At 43.7% G+C, this 17,774-nt stretch overlaps 1 protein-coding gene across 1 annotated transcript; it reads left to right on the forward strand.

Annotated features, from left to right (window-relative positions):
* Nucleotides 1-718: 718 nt before the first annotated feature.
* Nucleotides 719-1,660, forward strand: LOC306862238 (olfactory receptor 13H1-like; the record flags this gene model as incomplete). The annotated part of the gene is made up of 1 exon (XM_079404985.1): nt 719-1,660. The coding sequence occupies one exon, from the start codon at nt 719-721 to the stop codon at nt 1,658-1,660; it is 942 nt and encodes a 313-aa protein (XP_079261111.1).
* Nucleotides 1,661-17,774: the final 16,114 nt, after the last annotated feature.

Here is a 17,774-nt window from a genome sequence, read left to right on the forward strand (position 1 = left end):
AGAAAAAAATCTGTACAAACAGTAGTATTCCAGCTTCTTCAGTGCTTGAACCTCTAAACATGTTTAAAGCACATTCCAGTACAAGCAAACATTATCAGTAGTCCACCAATCACAGCAAAATATACTTTTTTACACTCTTGGGATATGATGACAAAGCAGTTGTTGTTGTTACACACATAAAATAGTCAAGTCAAGTCAACTCTGCTCAAACACAGAAAGGGTTTGCCATTGAATCTCAAGTTGAAGGGAATGCAACAGCTGTGTGCCACTATATTCATCATTCAGTCATCTACCTTGGTAAGTATAAATATACACAAATGGGGTAACAAATTCAAATGGGATTTTGCTTTTATATTTAACTCATTATCAGCAATTGCCAAATACTTCATACCTGCTGCTGTAGATAAATAATAATAATTATAATGATGACTATGGATGACAAATATTGATTGTTTTATTTATTTTACTTTTATTTTTAAGTTATTTCAACATTAGAAATCTTTTTTTTTTTTCTGCTTTTTTGCCTGTGTATTAATTTGATATCGTAATTGCATTGCAAGTCCTGTTCTGACTCTTTGTTCTGCCTGGGCTGTGTTTCCCAAAAACATCATAGGCATAAGCAGATCGTAGAAACCACAGTCCACTGTCTCTACGATCTACGAGGCTTATACAGTGGTTTTGGAAAAGCACGGCCCTGTATGCTTCATTTAGGTCACAGATGGACAACTTGACATTCAGATACAGCATACTTTTATTGGAGGGGCTGCCAGTTACAAATCAGTCCAAGCATCTTGCATTTAGTCTTCTTTTGATTGCTTACATATTTATTATGGTTTCTAATATTTGGATTTTGATTCAGATCTCATTGGAAAAGAGCTTACACCAGCCTATGCACATTGTTTTCTGCAACTTGCCGCTCAATGATATATTAGGGACAGCCATTCTTTTGCCTTACTTGATGAGATATATTTTAACAGACCCATCTGAGCGTTACATCACATATGTGGAGTGTGTTATGCAAGCTTATTATGGACATGTATATGGAACAACATGCCACACTATTCTAATGATCATGGCCTTTGACAGATATGTGGCCATATGCAATCCACTGCGATACCCAACAATAATGACCAATATTATGGTGGTTAAACTGTCAGCAGGAGCCTGGGGTATTGCATTAGTGCTGGTAGGAATTCTAATCAGCCTCAGTGTGCGTCTTTCTCACTGCAGATCATTTATTCCAAACCACTTTTGTGACAATGCTTCACTATTTAAACTTTCCTGTGAAAGTACAGTGATTAACAATATATATGGCTTAACTTTTACTGTGGTTTTACTAACAACCTCATTGGGGAGTGTGGCTTTAACATATCTCAGAATAGCAATAGTATGCTTCAAAAGCAAAAACAAAGCAACTAACAGCAAAGCCATAAAAACCTGCAGCACACACCTAACTGTTTATGTAATCATGATGGTTTCTGGATTTGTAACCATTTTTCTTCATCGTTTTCCTGAACTCTCTGAACAAAGAAAACTATCCAGTATAATGTTCCATGTTATTCCTCCATTCTTGAATCCCATAATATATGGTTTGCAAGTCAAGGAAATAAGACAGGGACTATTTAAAATGATTTATAAAAGTAAAGTTAACACCACTTGACAGTTAACACTTTTTATTACAAATGCAGTCATTTATAAAATAAACAAATAATCGTTGTAATTCAATATGCATATTTTCTTTAAATGTGCTAATGATTTAGTGCTAATGTAAGTTTTAAGCATGTTTAAAAAAGTTTGTTTAAAAAAGAAATCCTATTTTGATGTTTTAAATAATGTATAGCAGTAATTTGTTGTTTGTGACCAAATATTCACATCAGAAAGATGAAGTTAATACTAATAACAAGTAATTATGATACATAATATATAAGTAATATATGATATAGCATATCATATGACTATGATATACATGTAACTATAATATAAGAGTCAATATAATAAAAGAATAAAGCAACAAAAATTCAATGTGTCATCTGTTTTCTCCATGAGTAGCACTACTGCATTTACTGAATTACAGTATGTCACTCTTTTTTTTTTTTTTCATCTATCACAAGTGAAAATAACACTCCTTATTCAGGCCAGAGTCATCCAAACATAAATAAGACAGAATATGATACATAAATTAGCTATTGAATTAATTAACATAAAAGCTTTTAGCAAATCATGTACAATCATATATATACATATTTTTGCCGTCCAAAAACTGCATGAACTCTGAACTAACAGCTAAGGAAATGCTCTGCTTTTAATATTACACCTAAATTACCTCCTTACCTGGCTTGGGGCCGGTGTGAGATACGAGGTGGGTCCCCCTCGGTCCATTCACGGTCGTGTTCCGGAGGGGGTGGATAGGGTCCTTCTCGGCCCGTTTGCCACAGGGCCCCCTCAAAGCACTGGGTTGCATTCGTTAGCTGACCACACCAGTTGCATTCGTTAGCTGCTTAGCTTGTTATTCGCGGTTCCACTTGCGTTTCTATTAGCGCCTATTATTGTTTTCCTTTTTCTCCCTCCGTTTTCATTTCTCTCTCTCTCCGTTTTTCAAGAGTTCATCAAACAACAGTGGTAAGGTGTAAGTTAAGTTGGTATCATTCATCAATCACGGTGCATAGCAAAATGTGTCTGGCTCACCTCTGGGCCACAACCTTGCTTCACTTCTGGCCCAGTTCTGAAAACCAGTTCTCAAAACTGGCCCACACACTGAAAACCAGAGGACAATTTCCTCTGGCCCAGATGCAGCCCACACCCTGTAAAATGATTCTTATTTACTGATGTGGCCCAGATCTGGCCCGCATACTGTAGAGTGACTTCTACTATTTTAAGTGGCCCAGGTCTGGCCCAGACACTTCAAGCCAGATCCAGCTGAGACTCAGCTTGGTCCCCGGGCCAAATGTGGCCAAGAAACGGCTAAATGTAATTCAGCAGTGAAACACAAATACAATTATTTAAAAACATTAAGAAGCCTTTAATTATAAAGTCACCAAATACTTTAATATAAATATATATTAACAATTAACAAATGCACTACAGTATAAACAATGCACTACAGTATATACACACTTTTTAAACCACAAAGTAACAAGTAAATTATATTTACTGTATATTATGAAAACTTAATTTAATATGAAGAAAATATAATATAAAACTAATATTGCTGAATATTAGGTGTCTTTATCTAAGCAAGACAAAAGGCAACAGTGTCAAGCCGTACCCAAACCCAAACAAGACCAGGCTCAGTCAGGAAACCAGTTCTCCTCTGACCAAACGAATGAATGTTGTGTGATTATTCCAGGCTGCATCACAAGTCAGATTGTGGATTGATATCATTCAGAATATTTCATACAACATCTTCTGCTTAAAGAAACATCATGCCAGCAGGTGAAGCTGGTAAAAAGGGTCTGTGCAGAGGGCTTGTCTGGTTCTCGTAGTCTTTGCTGAGGATCTGTGCTGGGGCCATCAATGAGATCTTAACAGGGATCTGTCGTCTAGCTGACACGGTCTCAGCTGATATTCAGGGATGTGTTGTGGTCATTCCTGGGTTCAGGTCCACTGTCTGGTCTGGATACCGGCTGGATCAGCTGATTACTGTAACCTAGGGAGGGTGAGACAGTATATAAGCGACTAATATAAGCATTGATGTCATTCTTCTTACAAATTGACAAGTACATTAGATATTATGGGAAGTGTTGCTGCTTACCCTAATTGGTGCAGCATAAAGATCCTTTAAGGGATTTGAATTATAGAAATGTGATAGTGTGTCATATGTATGGAAGGTTAAAGAGATGGGACTCTTAAACTCACAGAGTGTGTCTGCCTACCGAAGTCCGCCCTTTTGATCTGCAACCTCTTCATAGTCCCCTTGACCTCCATTTCAGCAGCATTAGCTTGAAAGTTTTTCCAAATTGCAGCCTTGAAATATATGAATAAATAAATATTGTAAGGTAATTATTAAATATTAAGCATTACAGTTTTTTACAATCATTAGGACCAGACCCAGAATTCGCACCTCATGTTTGATGAATGTTCATGCATAAGTTCACGCAGCAGCTCAGAATTTCTGTAAAAATTAAAATAAAAAAGATGTCAGATTACATACATAAAGTGTTCAGATTAAACTTTGAAATTTGTTTGCTCATAATAATCCCCACCACAGTAAAATAAGTATGATTTTAATCACATCATTTATTTTTGATTATTTTAATTAATCATCATATACGCTTCAAAAGTTTACATTTACTCTAAAAAATGAACCTGTTCTTGTGCAGCAGACAGATTAGGCCTCCATTTAAGAATAAAATATAATGCACTTACATTTTACTGCTTTCTCACGTATTTATAGTGTTTTTCTGTGTCAGAGTTTCCCACTCGGCAGTGTTACCACAATATAAACATTATTATTAAATTCATGTTGCACATATTGAATTGTCTTAGCAGGTGTAAATAATGCTACAACAGCGTGCTCAGTTTGATTCACAAACAAATGACTCATTTGAATGGTTAAGCAAATCAAATCAGAGAGTCACTCGTATAACGTTAGATATTTATGGCGCCTGCGGCGCAGTTTGACTCCTATGATTCACTACTCGTCGAAAAAGATGAATGAATGAATTCTAGCAATCAATAGAATTTAACTCATTACAATTTAATTAGCTAACATTATCGTGCACTGGATACAGCGCATCAGTTTTTTATATAAAAAAAATCACATTGTTTTTCCAAAGAGACCGCGGCTACTCATCAACACTCAATAGGCTATTTTTGGGACCGAATGGTTTGATGTTATTATCGTAAACCTCCTAATAGAAACCATCTAAAAATTATACTCTTCGTGGCATATAAAACATTAAAACAACACAAGATTGAACAGTAAATAAATTAAATAACGCACCTGAAGTATTCCTCTTGAGATCTGTGCCCGCTGAAATCTCCTCAGGATTAACCGCCAGATCTTTCTCTCAGGCGGCGGATCTCCTTCATTCTAGCAGCGGTCCGCCGGAGACTAAACTAACTCGGGCCAAAGGTAGATACACACAACTACACAGAGTGCGGTCCTGTCGCGCATACAACAGCTTTCACCCGAGATCGGCCCAGATAGAAAATGCCGTCTGTCAGCCAGAAGGGTTTTGTAGAGTCGGCACGGCTCTGGCCCATTATCTTCCCACCGATGTCGAGACTGAGCCGACAGTGCCGCATTTCAGCCAGAATCGGCCCGAGTGTGCTTGCTATCTGGGTTCTTCTCCTGCTATTGTCGTTTGCACTGTTTGCCACATGTACAGTTTTATCTCTCTCTGTCGGCGACGAGGGATTCATATGTGATAAATGCAGGGAAATAGTTAGGCTGACAGAGAAGATTTTAGAACTAGAGACACGCATCCAAACTTTAGTTCAGGATAGTAAGATAGTGAGCGACTAGCTCAGGAAGTCCTGTACATTGTTCGGTTCCGGCATTAGAGCCCATGCAGCAGGGCAACTGGTTGACTGTAAGGCGGCCTAGTCGCGGGTCAAAATACCGCTCTTCCAATCCGATCAAAACATCAAAGAGGTTCTCCCCACTCAGTGACGCACCCACTGAGAAACCTGATGAAAGTGCGCTAGTAATTGTTGATTCTATTGTATGGAACGTGAAAATAGAGACACCAGCCACCATAGTCCAATGTTTACCGGGAACCAGAGCGCCTGACATCTTGGCAAATTTAAAAGTGCTGGCTAATGCTAAACGTAAATTCTTTAAGATTGTTATCCACGTCGGCGCTAATGATGTTCGACTTCGCCAGTCGGAGATCACTAAAAATAATGTTAAAAAGGTGTGTGAACTTGCAAGTACGATGTCAGACACTGTAATATGGCCACTGCTCTGGCCCGCTCCCTGCTTACCGGGGTGACGGGATTCATAGCAGACTGCTGTGGCTGGATGTCTAAGTGGTGCCCGCAGAATAAAATAGATTTTATAGACAATTGGACGATTTTTTAGGGCAGTTCTGACCTGTTGAAAAGAGATGGTGTTCATCTCTCCTGAGGTGATGTCGCTCCCCTGATAGCACACATACATCTCAGAGACATCTATTTGATGTCTGCAAGATGTATTTTTTAGGGTGTTTGCTCATCTGCAATACGTCTATAGGACATTTCCTATTAGATGTCAAATAGACGTCTATTAGATGTCTTTAAGATGTTTATGATTTAGGATGTATGCAGAACTGACATCTGAAAGACGTCTGCCCGATGTTTGTAGACAGCAGATGCTTTCCAGATCAAGAGATCTTTAACAGATATCTTGCAGACGTACGTGTGCTATCTGGGTCTTCTCTCTAGAAATATGGCACATAGTCTTAGAGTTCGTACTTTACTAACTGGGGCCCAGGTCGGGAAGCAGACAGACTGGCTAAACTGACTGTCTGCTAGCCGCCTCACGTCACAGAAGTCAGATAATTCTCAGCACATAGAGACTCCTTCACCTAGATATCACAATATAGATACTGTGTCTGTTCCCCGAACTAGAAAATAAAGAAAACGTCCAAACCAAATTAAGAGTAACAATTTAATTGATGTTCAACAAATAAAATATGTTTACAATACAGAGAAACAATTGATAAAACTTGGCTTACTGACTATCAGGTCCCTTTCTACAAAAACACTTTTTGTAAACAATTTGATCAATGATCATAACCAAGATTTGCTCTGCTTTAAAAATGAGCCACATCCAAAAGGTAAAGGGGGAGGTATTGCTACAATTTATAGCAATATTCTCAGTATCTCCCAGAGGGCAGGCTTTACGCATAACTCATTTGAAGTTATGGTGCTGCATATAACATTATCTAGAGAAACACATATTAGTGATAAATCCCCTATGATGTTTGTACTGGCTACTGTATACAGGCCACCAGGGCACCATACAGACTTTATTAAATAATTTGTTGACTTTCTATCTGAATTAGTACTGGCTGCAGATAAAGTCTTAATTGTTGGCGATTTTAATATCCATGTCGATAATGAAAAAGATGCATTAGGATCAGCATTCATAGACATTCTCAACTCAATTGGGGTTAGACAACACGTTTCAGGACTTACTTATTATCTAAATCATACTCTAGATTTAATATTGTCACATGGAATTGATGTTAGTGGTGTTGAAATTCTGCAGCAAAGCGATGATAGCTCAGATCATTATCTAGTCTTGTGTAAACTCCATATAGCTAAAACTGTAAATTCTACTCCTTGTTACAAGTAGGGTAGAACCATCACTTCTACCACAAAAGACTGCTTTGTAAGTAATCTTCCTGATTTATCTCAATTCCTCAGCATATCCAACAGAACAGAAAAACTTGATGATGCAACAGAAACTATGGACACTCTCTTTTCTAGCACTTTAGATAGAGTTGCTCCTTTACACTTAAGGAAGATCAAAGAAAACAGTCTGACTCTGTGGTATAATGAGCACACTCACACCCTAAAGAGAGCAGCCCGGAAAATGGAGGAAAACAAAACTAGAGGTGTTTCATATAGCCTGGTGGGAAAGTACCCTATCCTACTGAAAAGCATTAAATCTGCTAGATCTGATTACATTTAGTCTCTTCTAGAAGAAAACAAACATAACCCCCGGTATTTATTTAATACAGTCACTAAATTAATGGAAAATAAATTATCAACAGGTGTTGGCATTTCCCAAGAGCACAGCAGTAATGATTTTATGAACTACTTTACTTCCAAGATCGATACTATCAGAGATAAAATTGTAACCCTGCAGCCATCAGCTACAGTATCGCATCAGATGCACTATAGATCCCCTGAGGAACAATTCCACTCATTCTTTACTATAGGAGAGTAAGAATTGTATAAACTTGTTAAATCATGTAAACCAACAACATGTATGTTAGACCCTATTCCATCTAAACTACTAAAAGAGCTACTTCCAGGGGTCATAGATCCTCTTTTGGCTATTATTAATTCATCATTGTTATTAGGATATGTCCCCAAAACCTTCAAATTGGCTGTTATTAAGCCTCTCATTAAAAAAACACAACTTGACCCCAAGGATCTAGTTAATTACAGACTGATCTCAAATATCCCTTTTCTGTCAAAGATACTAGAAAATGTAGTATCCTCACAATTATATTCCTTCTTAGAGAACAATTATATCTGTGAGGAATTCCACTCAGGATTTAGACCATATAATAGTACTGAGACTGCTCTCATTAGAGTTACAAATGACGTGCTTCTATCATCTGATCGTGGTTGTATCTCTTTATTAGTTCTACTGGATCTTAGCGCTGCGTTCAACACTATCGACCACAACATTCTTTTAAATAGACTAGAACACTTTGTTGGCATTAGTGGAAGTGTCTTAGCATAATCAAATCGTACTTATCTGACCGCCATCAGTTCGTAGCAGTGAATGAAGAAGTATCATATCGATCACAAGTGCAGTATGGAGTATCTCAAGGCTCAGTACTAGGGCCATTACTTTTCACGCTTTACATGTTACCCTTGGGAGATATTATCAGGAGACATGGTGTTAGCTTTCATTGTTATGCTGATGATACTCTATATTTCTTCACGGCCTGGTGAAACACACCAAATTGAGAAAGTAATGGAATGCATAGTCGATATAAAAAACTGGATGACAAGTAACTTCTTACTGCTAAATTCTGTAAAAACAGAGGTGTTAATTATCGGACCTAAAAACCCCACATGTAATAACCTAGAACACTATCTAACACTTGACGGCTGCTCTGTCAATTCTTCTTCATCATTTAGGAACCTAAGTGTGCTCTTTGATATCAATCTTTCATTTGAATACCACGTTTCTAGCATCTGTAAAACTGTGTTTCCCTTCCAGGAACTTCGAGCTGCGTCGAAACGCATATGGGAACGTCTTCAACGTGACCAGGCTCTGAATATGATGTGTAATCAGTCAAACAAGGGCGAGGCGTCACGGGCGGGTTGACGTCACGACCAGGAAGCATATAAGCACGTGCGGCGGAGCCGGCTTCAGCTTTTTGTCATTCAGCGAAGCGCTCTGTGTGTGTCAGTCTTATTTACTGTTGTTTGTCCTAGTTTTAAGTGGAAAGCATTCAGTATCATGCCAAAACCAAGGGCAAGCTCAGGGGTGAAGCTTTCAGACCACGTTTTGAGTCGTGTGTGCATTCTTGCCCTCGCTATATCACGAGTGAGGACACACACGATTTGTGCGTGGTCTGCCTGGGTGCGGAGCACGCAGAATTGGTCTCCGCACCCGGAGGGCTCTCTTCGAGAAGGGAGCCTTCGCGAGCTCCCCACGCGGTGCCGGTCCCGCTGCTGCCGAGGCAGAGCGGCGGCTGCACTCGTGGGGCTCGCAGGCTGATCTGGCTGGCGAGTGTGAGACGGGCATGTCCTTATCTCCTCCCGTATCCGCCAGATCTGGCGCCCCGTCTCTCGGTGTGGAAGCTGTCTCTTCCCCCGAGAAGAGGGCTCAATGCTTCATCTCTCTTCCTCTGAGGAGGTTGATGTGATGAGCGTTCACGAGGTTTCGCCGCCTCTGTCACCCCAATATGATATAACTATGAGCTTTGTAAGCTGCAGTGTTTGCACAAGCATAAAATGAATAAAGCCGGTCCCGCTTCTGCCTTTAAATCAGAGAGAAAAAAAGGCAGAGCGGCGGCTGCGTTCGCGGGGCTTGCAGAGAGAAAAAAAAAAGAGAAAAAGGCTGATCTGGCTGGCGAGAGTCAGACGGGCATGTCCCTATCTCCTCCCGCACCTGATCTGGCGCACCGTCTCTCGGTTCGGAAGCGGTCTCTTCCCCCGAATACGAGGGCTTGACGCTGCGTCCTCCGAGGAGGTTGATGTGACGAGCGTTGACGAGGTTTCGCCGTCTCTCTCGCTCCAGAGAGCTACTTCTACACAGGAGCCTTCCGTTTTCCCCGATCTTCTCACCGAGGTGTCGAGATCGCGGGTGAAATCTTTTCGTCCCGGCCATTCGTTCCCGCGGGAACTGAATGAGCGCGGGTATGCGGCGATGCCGCGGGTTGAACAGACGCTTGCGAGCTATCTGTCTCCCTCTACGGCATCGCCTTTGAAGGCTCCTGCTCTGCTTACAACATCTTTGGTGGGCAGAGGGTATGCGCGCTCTCTAAACTCAGGTGGCTGCTGGGCGGGATCAGCCTCCTCCGCATACCAGCTCTTCGCGCAAAAGGTCCTGACGGGCGAGCCCCAGGACCGCGGAGGGCGACCCCTACTGGGGTGGAGTGGCTTGCACCGCGGCACTCGGTGACCACTTCACCTCGGTGCCCTCCAGGGACTTGTCTGCTGACCCTGCCGCTGTTCCAGGGCACAGCCGGTCCCAGCGAGTATATTTCTCAGGTTTGTCCGCCCGGCAGCGCGGAGCCGAGAAACTCGCCTCAGCCGCCAGATTACGCGTCTCATTCCGGTGCGCCGCATCGAGACAGCGGTCTGGCCGCTTCTCTGAATCGAGAGACTGATTCCCTTAGAAGATCATTGGGCAGCGAGCTGCCGAATGTGTCTCTTTGGGTCCTGCCTTGCAGGGTCTGGTTCGTTCAGAGGTCCTGACGGGTGAGCCCCAGGACTACGGAGGACGACCCCTACTGGGGTGGAGCGGCTTACACCGCGGCACACGGTGACCGTCTCCCCTCGGTGCCCTCCGGGGATTTGTCTGTCAACCCTGCAGTTCCAGGGCACAGCAAGTCCCAGCGAGTACTACTCTCAGGTTTTTCCGCCTGTGATTTCAGCGGGCCTGAGAAACTCGCCTCAGCCGCCAGATTACGCGTCTCCTGCCGGTGCGCCGCAGCAAGGCAGCGGTCTGGCCGCTTCTCTAACACCAGAGGTCAGTCTCGAGAGACTGATTCCCTTAGTAGAGCGTTTGGCAGCCTGGCAGCGACTGCCGAATCTGTCTCTTTGGGTCCTGCGGACGGTAGAGGCTGGCTATTCCATCCAGTTCGATGGGCCACCTCCGCTGTTCAACGGGGTCTGTGTGACTACGGTCCGCCCCGAGCAGGCTCTGGTCTTGGAACAGGAAGTCGATACTTTGCTGAGGAAGGAAGCCATCGAGTTGGTTCCTCCTCACGAAGTCCACGCCGGCTGCTACAGCCTGTACTTCATTGTTCCAAAGAAGCATGGGGGGCTGAGGCCCATACTGGATTTGAGTCTTCTGAACCGCTCAGCCAGAAAGCTGAAGTTCTAGATGCTCACTGTCAGGCAGATCGTGTCTCAAATCAGCTCCGAGGACTGATTTGTCACGACAGACCTCAAAGATGTCTATTTCCATGTACCCATCCTTCCCTCTCACAGGGAGTTCCTGAGGTTTACTTTCGGGGGCAAAGCGTATCAGTATCGGGTTCTTCTCCTCGGCCTAGCACTCTCACTCCGCACTTTCACCAAGTGTGTGGATGCGGCACTGGTCCCGTTGCGACTGCAGGGCATCCTCATACTCAATTATATCAACGATTGGTCGATCCTCGCTCAATTAGAGCGGGTGGCGATTCGGCATTGAGGTGTCGTTCTCGCCCACATGAAAGATTTGGGGGGTTAAGACTAAACGCCAAGGAAAGTGTGCTTTCTCCAGCTCAGAGAACCACTTATCCAGGTGTAGTGTGGGATTCGACCACGATGCAGGCTCGTTTGACCTCTGCTCGGATCGAGTCGATCCTCACGGCAGTCGAGAGAGTGTGAGAAGGCCAGCCATTCACTGTCAAGCAGTTTCAGAGACTGCTTGGGCTCATGGCAGCTGCGTCCAGCGTGATTCCTTCTGGCCTGCTGTACATGAGGCCCCTACAGTGGTGGCTCAAGACCAAGGGGTGCGGTCATGAGTGGCCACCCTGCCCGCGGTCTGTGGAGTGGTCGCCACCTGACGTGGCATATCAACCAGCTAGAGATCCTAGCTGTGTTCCGTGCACTCAAGCACTTCCTCCCAGACCTAAGAGATCACCACGTGCTGGTGCGCACCGACAGCACGGCAGTGGTCTCTTACAGCAACCACCAAGGAGGTCTGCGGTCGCGCCCCTTGTATAAGCTGGCACACCAGATCCTTGTGTGGTCCCAGGGCAAGCTCCTATCACTGAGAGCTGTGCACATTCCTGGGCATCTTTATGTGGGAGCAGGCGTCCTGTCGAGACAGGGGCCGAGGCCCGGGGTATGGATGCTTCACCCTGAGGGGTGAAGCAGATGTGGAAGGTTTTGGCCAGGCACAGGTGGACCTCTTCGCCACTCGAGAGTCAGCGCAATGTCCCCTCTGGTTCCTCCAGCTCCTCCAGGACTGGACGCTATGGTACAGACGTGACCGAGGCTCCGTCTGTACGCCTTCCCCCCGATCGCTCTGCTCCCTGGAGTTCTGGCGAGAGTGCGCCGGGACGAGGTCAGTCTACTGTTAGTAGCACCGTTCTGGCCGGGCCGAGTATGGTTCTCGGACCTGATATCTCTCCTCGACGGCACTCCGTGGGAAGTGCCCATCAGGAGGGACCTCCTCTCACAGGCCGGGGGCACCGAGGTGCACCCTCGCCCGGAGTGATGGAAGCTGTTGGTGTGACCCCTGAGGGGGCACAGCTCATAGCTTCCGGTCTGTCAACCGAGGTTGTCGAGACCATCCTCCAATCCAGAGCTCCCTCTACGAGGAAACTGTACGCCTTGAAGTGGAGGCTCTTCACTTCTTGGTGCGGGGACCGCCAGCTCGACCCAGTCAACTGCCCCGTTGGTGCAGTACTGGAGTTCCTGCAGGCCCGTTTCTCCACAGGGGTAACCCATTACACTGTTAAGGTCTACGTGGCAGCGATTTCGTCATACCACGCCCTTACCGGTGACCAGTCAGTGGGTAGACACCCCCTGGTTACACGTTTCCTCCGCGGTGCGCTGAGGCTGAGGCCTCCGGTACGATCTCGTCCCTACGTGGGATCTGGCTGTGGTTCTGGAGGCTCTGTGCAATGCACCTTTCGAGCCCATTCAGGAGATAACTGAGAGACTCCTCACTATCAAGACCGTTTTCTTATTGGCTATCACCTCTCTGAGGAGGGTGAGTGACCTTCAGGCCCTGACTACGGCCTCTATTCACTTTGCGCCCGGTTCGGCGAAAGTATTCCTCTACCCCCGCGTGGGGTATGTTCCGAAGGTCCCATCGGTCGTTCCACAGCCGGTCGTACTGCGGTCCTTCTGTCCTCCTCCCTTCGGGGAGCCAGACCAGGAGAAGCACAACCGTATGTGTCCAGTGCGAGCACTAGACGCATACATCCACAGGTCCTCCCTGTGGAGAAAGTCGGACCAGCTGCCCGTGTGCTATGGTCCGCCTAAGAGGGGTCTTCCTGCTACGAAGCCCTCCTCTTAGTAGGTGGATTGTGGGTGCCATGGCTTTGGCATACGAGGCCTCTGAGCTCCCCCCGCCGGTGGGAGTCAGAGCGCACTCAACCCGAGGTGTGATGGCCTCCAAGGCCTTCTGGGCAGGTGTTCCATGCAGGCCATCTGCAACGCAGCTGGGTGGTCCACGCCCCTGACTTTCGTTAGGTTCTATGACCTCGACATCCGAGCCACTCCCGGCTCCTCTGTCCTTTCGTCCTGACACCAGGCAGGGACTTGTCAGTCTGGCGGCGTTGGTATCTCGTTCCCATATGCGTTTCGACGCAGCTCGAAGTTCCTGGAAGGGAACGTCTCAGGTTACGTATGTAACCATGGTTCCCTGAAGGGAACGAGACGCTGCGTCGCGTTGCCACACTTCCGGCATCCCTGCCAGCGCTTGCTTCATGACTTGAAGCTGAAGCCGGCTCCGCCGCACGTGCTTATATGCTTCCTGGTCGTGACGTCACCCCGCCCGTGACGCCTCGCCCTTGTTTGACTGATTACACATCATATTCAGAGCCTGGTCACGCTGAAGACGTTCCCATATGCGTTTCGACGCAGCGTCTCGTTTCCTTCAGGGAACCATGGTTACATACGTAACCTGAGACGTTTTCCATCTCAAAAAGGACTGACACCTGGATGAGCCCCGGGGACATATCCTCAGTGAAGACCTCAACTTACAATAATAATACAATAACAATAATACAATAACAATAACTAAAAATATAATAAAATACCTAACTACATAATATTATTATTGTTAGAAATTGCAACAATATAAAAATAGAAATATAATACATTTATACATTTACAATTTGAATTGAATCAATAATTTAACAATAAATAAACAATAATACTGGCCCCCCAACTGAGCCTGGTTTCTCCCAAGGTTTTTTTTTCTCCTTTCTGTCACAGAGGGAGTTTTGGTTCCTTGCCTCAGTCGCCTCTGGCTTGCTCAGTTGGGGACACTTAATTTCTAGCGAGTATCGTCAATTTGATTTCACAGATACTATTTAAACTAAACTGAGCTAGACAATGACATCACTGAATTCAATAATGAAATGCCTTTAACTGAAAATTTAGTGTTTAATATTATTATTATACATTACTGACACTCTATCCTCCAATTTGATACTAAAAAGTGCTTTGACACAATCTGTATTGTTAAAAGTGCTATATAAATAAAGGTGACTTGACTTGACGGCCTTGAATACCTATCATTATGATTTTTGTTAAATTAAGTACAAACTTGTAAAAGTCACACAGCATACATCTTTCATCCAAACACATTTTTTCAACACTTCAAAAAGGACAAGAAGAGCTAGAATTGCACACTGTCCTGCATGAACAAAAAAACTACAGGTCATTTGAAACTTTTATAAACTCTTATCAAACAAAGAGAGTTTGCCATTGAATCTCAAGTTGAAGGGAATGCAACAGCTGTGTGCCACTATATATTAACCAAAGTAACATCAATTTATATATCAGTCATCTACCTTGGTAAGTCTATATGCATAAATGGGTTAACCAATTCAGATGGTATTTTGCTTTTATTTCTAATTCATTATCAGCAAATTCTAAATACTTTATACCTGCTGCTGTAGATTAATAAAATAATAATAAAATAATAAATATAGCTGCAAAATATCTCATTTTGTTTTGGAGTTATAGATATATTTGTGTGTAAGTAGATGAAAAATGAGTGACTGCTGAATTTGTTTGCATTTTTGTGCCACTTACTGTCAAAATGTTCGCAATTGGGCATTAATGTAAAGCCGGAACGCTCTGCTTTCAAATTTCCTACGGTGGTTTTGTGTTGATCGGAGTAACGGTTTCTAAGATATTGGCAAATGTTTTTAAGCGCTAAAATGCAACATTGCATAAACCAAAAGGCAAAATCTGACAAGTTTGGTATCACTGGACTCGGAAAGGATTCAGGAGTCTAAAAGGTGACTCCTGTGAAAATAAGTCAACCCCACCCAAAGATATAAGTAGTGTTGCTTTCGTCAACGAAAATTATGACTAAATATCGTTGTCAACGAACCTTTATTACGTGACGAAAACGAGACGAGACGCAATGTAAATGCTGGTCATGTGACGATGACTATAATTAAATGTATAATGCAATATTGTTGACGAATAAAAATGAGACTAAATGTGGTTTACAAAATAAAAACTATGCTAAAATGTCTCTACATTTTCGTTGACCAAACGAGACGAAATGAAATGTTATAAATGTTATTTCATCTCGTTTAGTTGCGTTATTATTATTTTGCAGTATTTCTGTTTCCGGTGTCTCATTTCAGGGGCTGCATCAGGTCGCACTGCGCAGACGCAGGCGACGTCACTTCCTCAAGCCCCACTCGCGGCATTATTTAGAAGACGACAACAGAGTTAAGTCTGACACAGAGAAAGGGACCGATGGGCGGCCAGCCGGGTTTCATCTTTGGGAGATGTGTGTGTACTTATAACATGTTTGGTTGTTAAAATAAATGTTGTAAATTCAAATCAGAGCGTCTTCTGTGTCTGGAATGGATGTATTCTTGAGTCTATAAGGTAACAATAATATAATAAGATGACCTTGTTTGAAATAGGTTTGGCTAAAAGACAATTTTTGTTTCATCTATACTACTAGGTACTTATACTATATTGACTGGGTTAAATATAATTGTATTACTAAAAAGAGACTAAAATACAATTTTCATTTACGAAAACTAGACTAAATGTCATCAGTTTTTGTCGACTAAAACTAGATAAAACTAGTCATGGATAATTCTGACTAAAATAAGACTAAAATGCTCAGACGTTTAGTTGACTGAAACTTGACTAGACTAAAAAGAGTATGAATGTGACTAAAACGGATAAAAACTTAAATGACAGCTTCACACAAAGACTAGACTAAAACTCAAATTAAAACAGGCCGCCAAAAACAACACTAGTTATAAGCATGTGAATATTTGATTTTATCACTAGGTGGCGCTGGCTCGAAACTTCTCAGTCTGCTTCAGGGTATTGTACTAATGACCCATACCAAGTTTTGTAACGATACGTCAATGCGTTCGTAAAATATAGCATTTTACTACAAAATTCAAAATGGCCAACGCCCAAAATGGCTGACATGGGAAAATTGGATATAGTTCGATTCGGCATGATACACCAGATCTAAAGAGACCAGTTTTGTGATTTTTGGCCAAACCATTCACAAGTTATAAGCAAAAATATGAATTTTTCGTATCTCCTTACCACTAGGTGGCACAAAACTGAAACACTGCAGGCAGTCTCAAGTCATGCTTGTTATAACACACACCAAGTTTGGTCTCAATATGCCAAACCGTTGGGGAGATATAGCCTCAGATCCATTTTTGCGTGCTTTTCATAGAATTTGTTTGCACGCTATTTGAGAACGGTTTGACTAATCGACTTGAATTCCATAACTTTTGCTAGGATGGTCTCTACATGATCTGAGCCAATTTTGGTGAATATCGGACGAACCGTCTAGGACAAGTTCGAAAACAATTGAAAATAGCGGAAAAAAACTAAACCTTACGATTTTTACATTTTTGACTTCCTTCGACTCAGCTTGAGCCAAGGAAAGTCTTGTACTAGCAGGCCAAATACACACAGGAAAAGGAGATCAGAGTGGCAGAGAGGAATTATTCTGACAAGCTAAGGAAAACATTATCTTCCAGTGATCCTGCTTCAGTGTGGAAAGGAATGAAAGACATCACCAGTTACAAGACACCATCCCCCTCCCTCTACACCATGACTGCACCTCTAAAGACCCCTCTGTCACGCTTCTGAAGTTTGCAGACGACACCACACTGATCGGCCTCATCCAGGACGGTGACGAGTCTGCTTATAGACAGGAGGTTAAGGAGCTGGTGCAGTCTTAACAACCTGAAGCTTAATATGCTCAAAACTGTGGAAATGATCATGGACTTCAGGAGAAACCCCCCTGCTCTCCCCCCACTCACCATCATGAACAGCACTGTGACTGCAGTGGAGTCATTCAGATTCCTGGGCACCACCATCTCCCAGGAACTGAAGTGAGATATTCACATAGACTCCATTGTCAGAAAGGCCCAGCAGAGGTTGTACTTTCTTCGCAAGCTGAGAAAGTTCAACCTGCCACAGCAGCTGCTGAAACAGTTCTACTCCGCCATCATTGAATCCATCCTCTGCACTTCACGAGTTCGCCCTTGCGTATAATGAACAGAGTCAAGGTTTATGCGTATTTGGCGTGCTGTCCGGGGAGAGGGCTCCGAGCTCTGTAAATTACTCCTGAACCCGGGGCGCTCCCCCTGTCCGGGGAGAGGGGTCCGAGCTCGGCATTTAGCCCGGACCCAGAGCGCTCCCCCCGAGCTCCTCCCCACGCTGGGGTAGGAGCGGGCTGATGGTGAGGAGTTGGG

This window comes from Barbus barbus (assembly GCF_936440315.1).
Source record: "Barbus barbus genome assembly, chromosome: 43".
NCBI classification, from domain to species: Eukaryota; Metazoa; Chordata; class Actinopteri; order Cypriniformes; family Cyprinidae; genus Barbus; species Barbus barbus.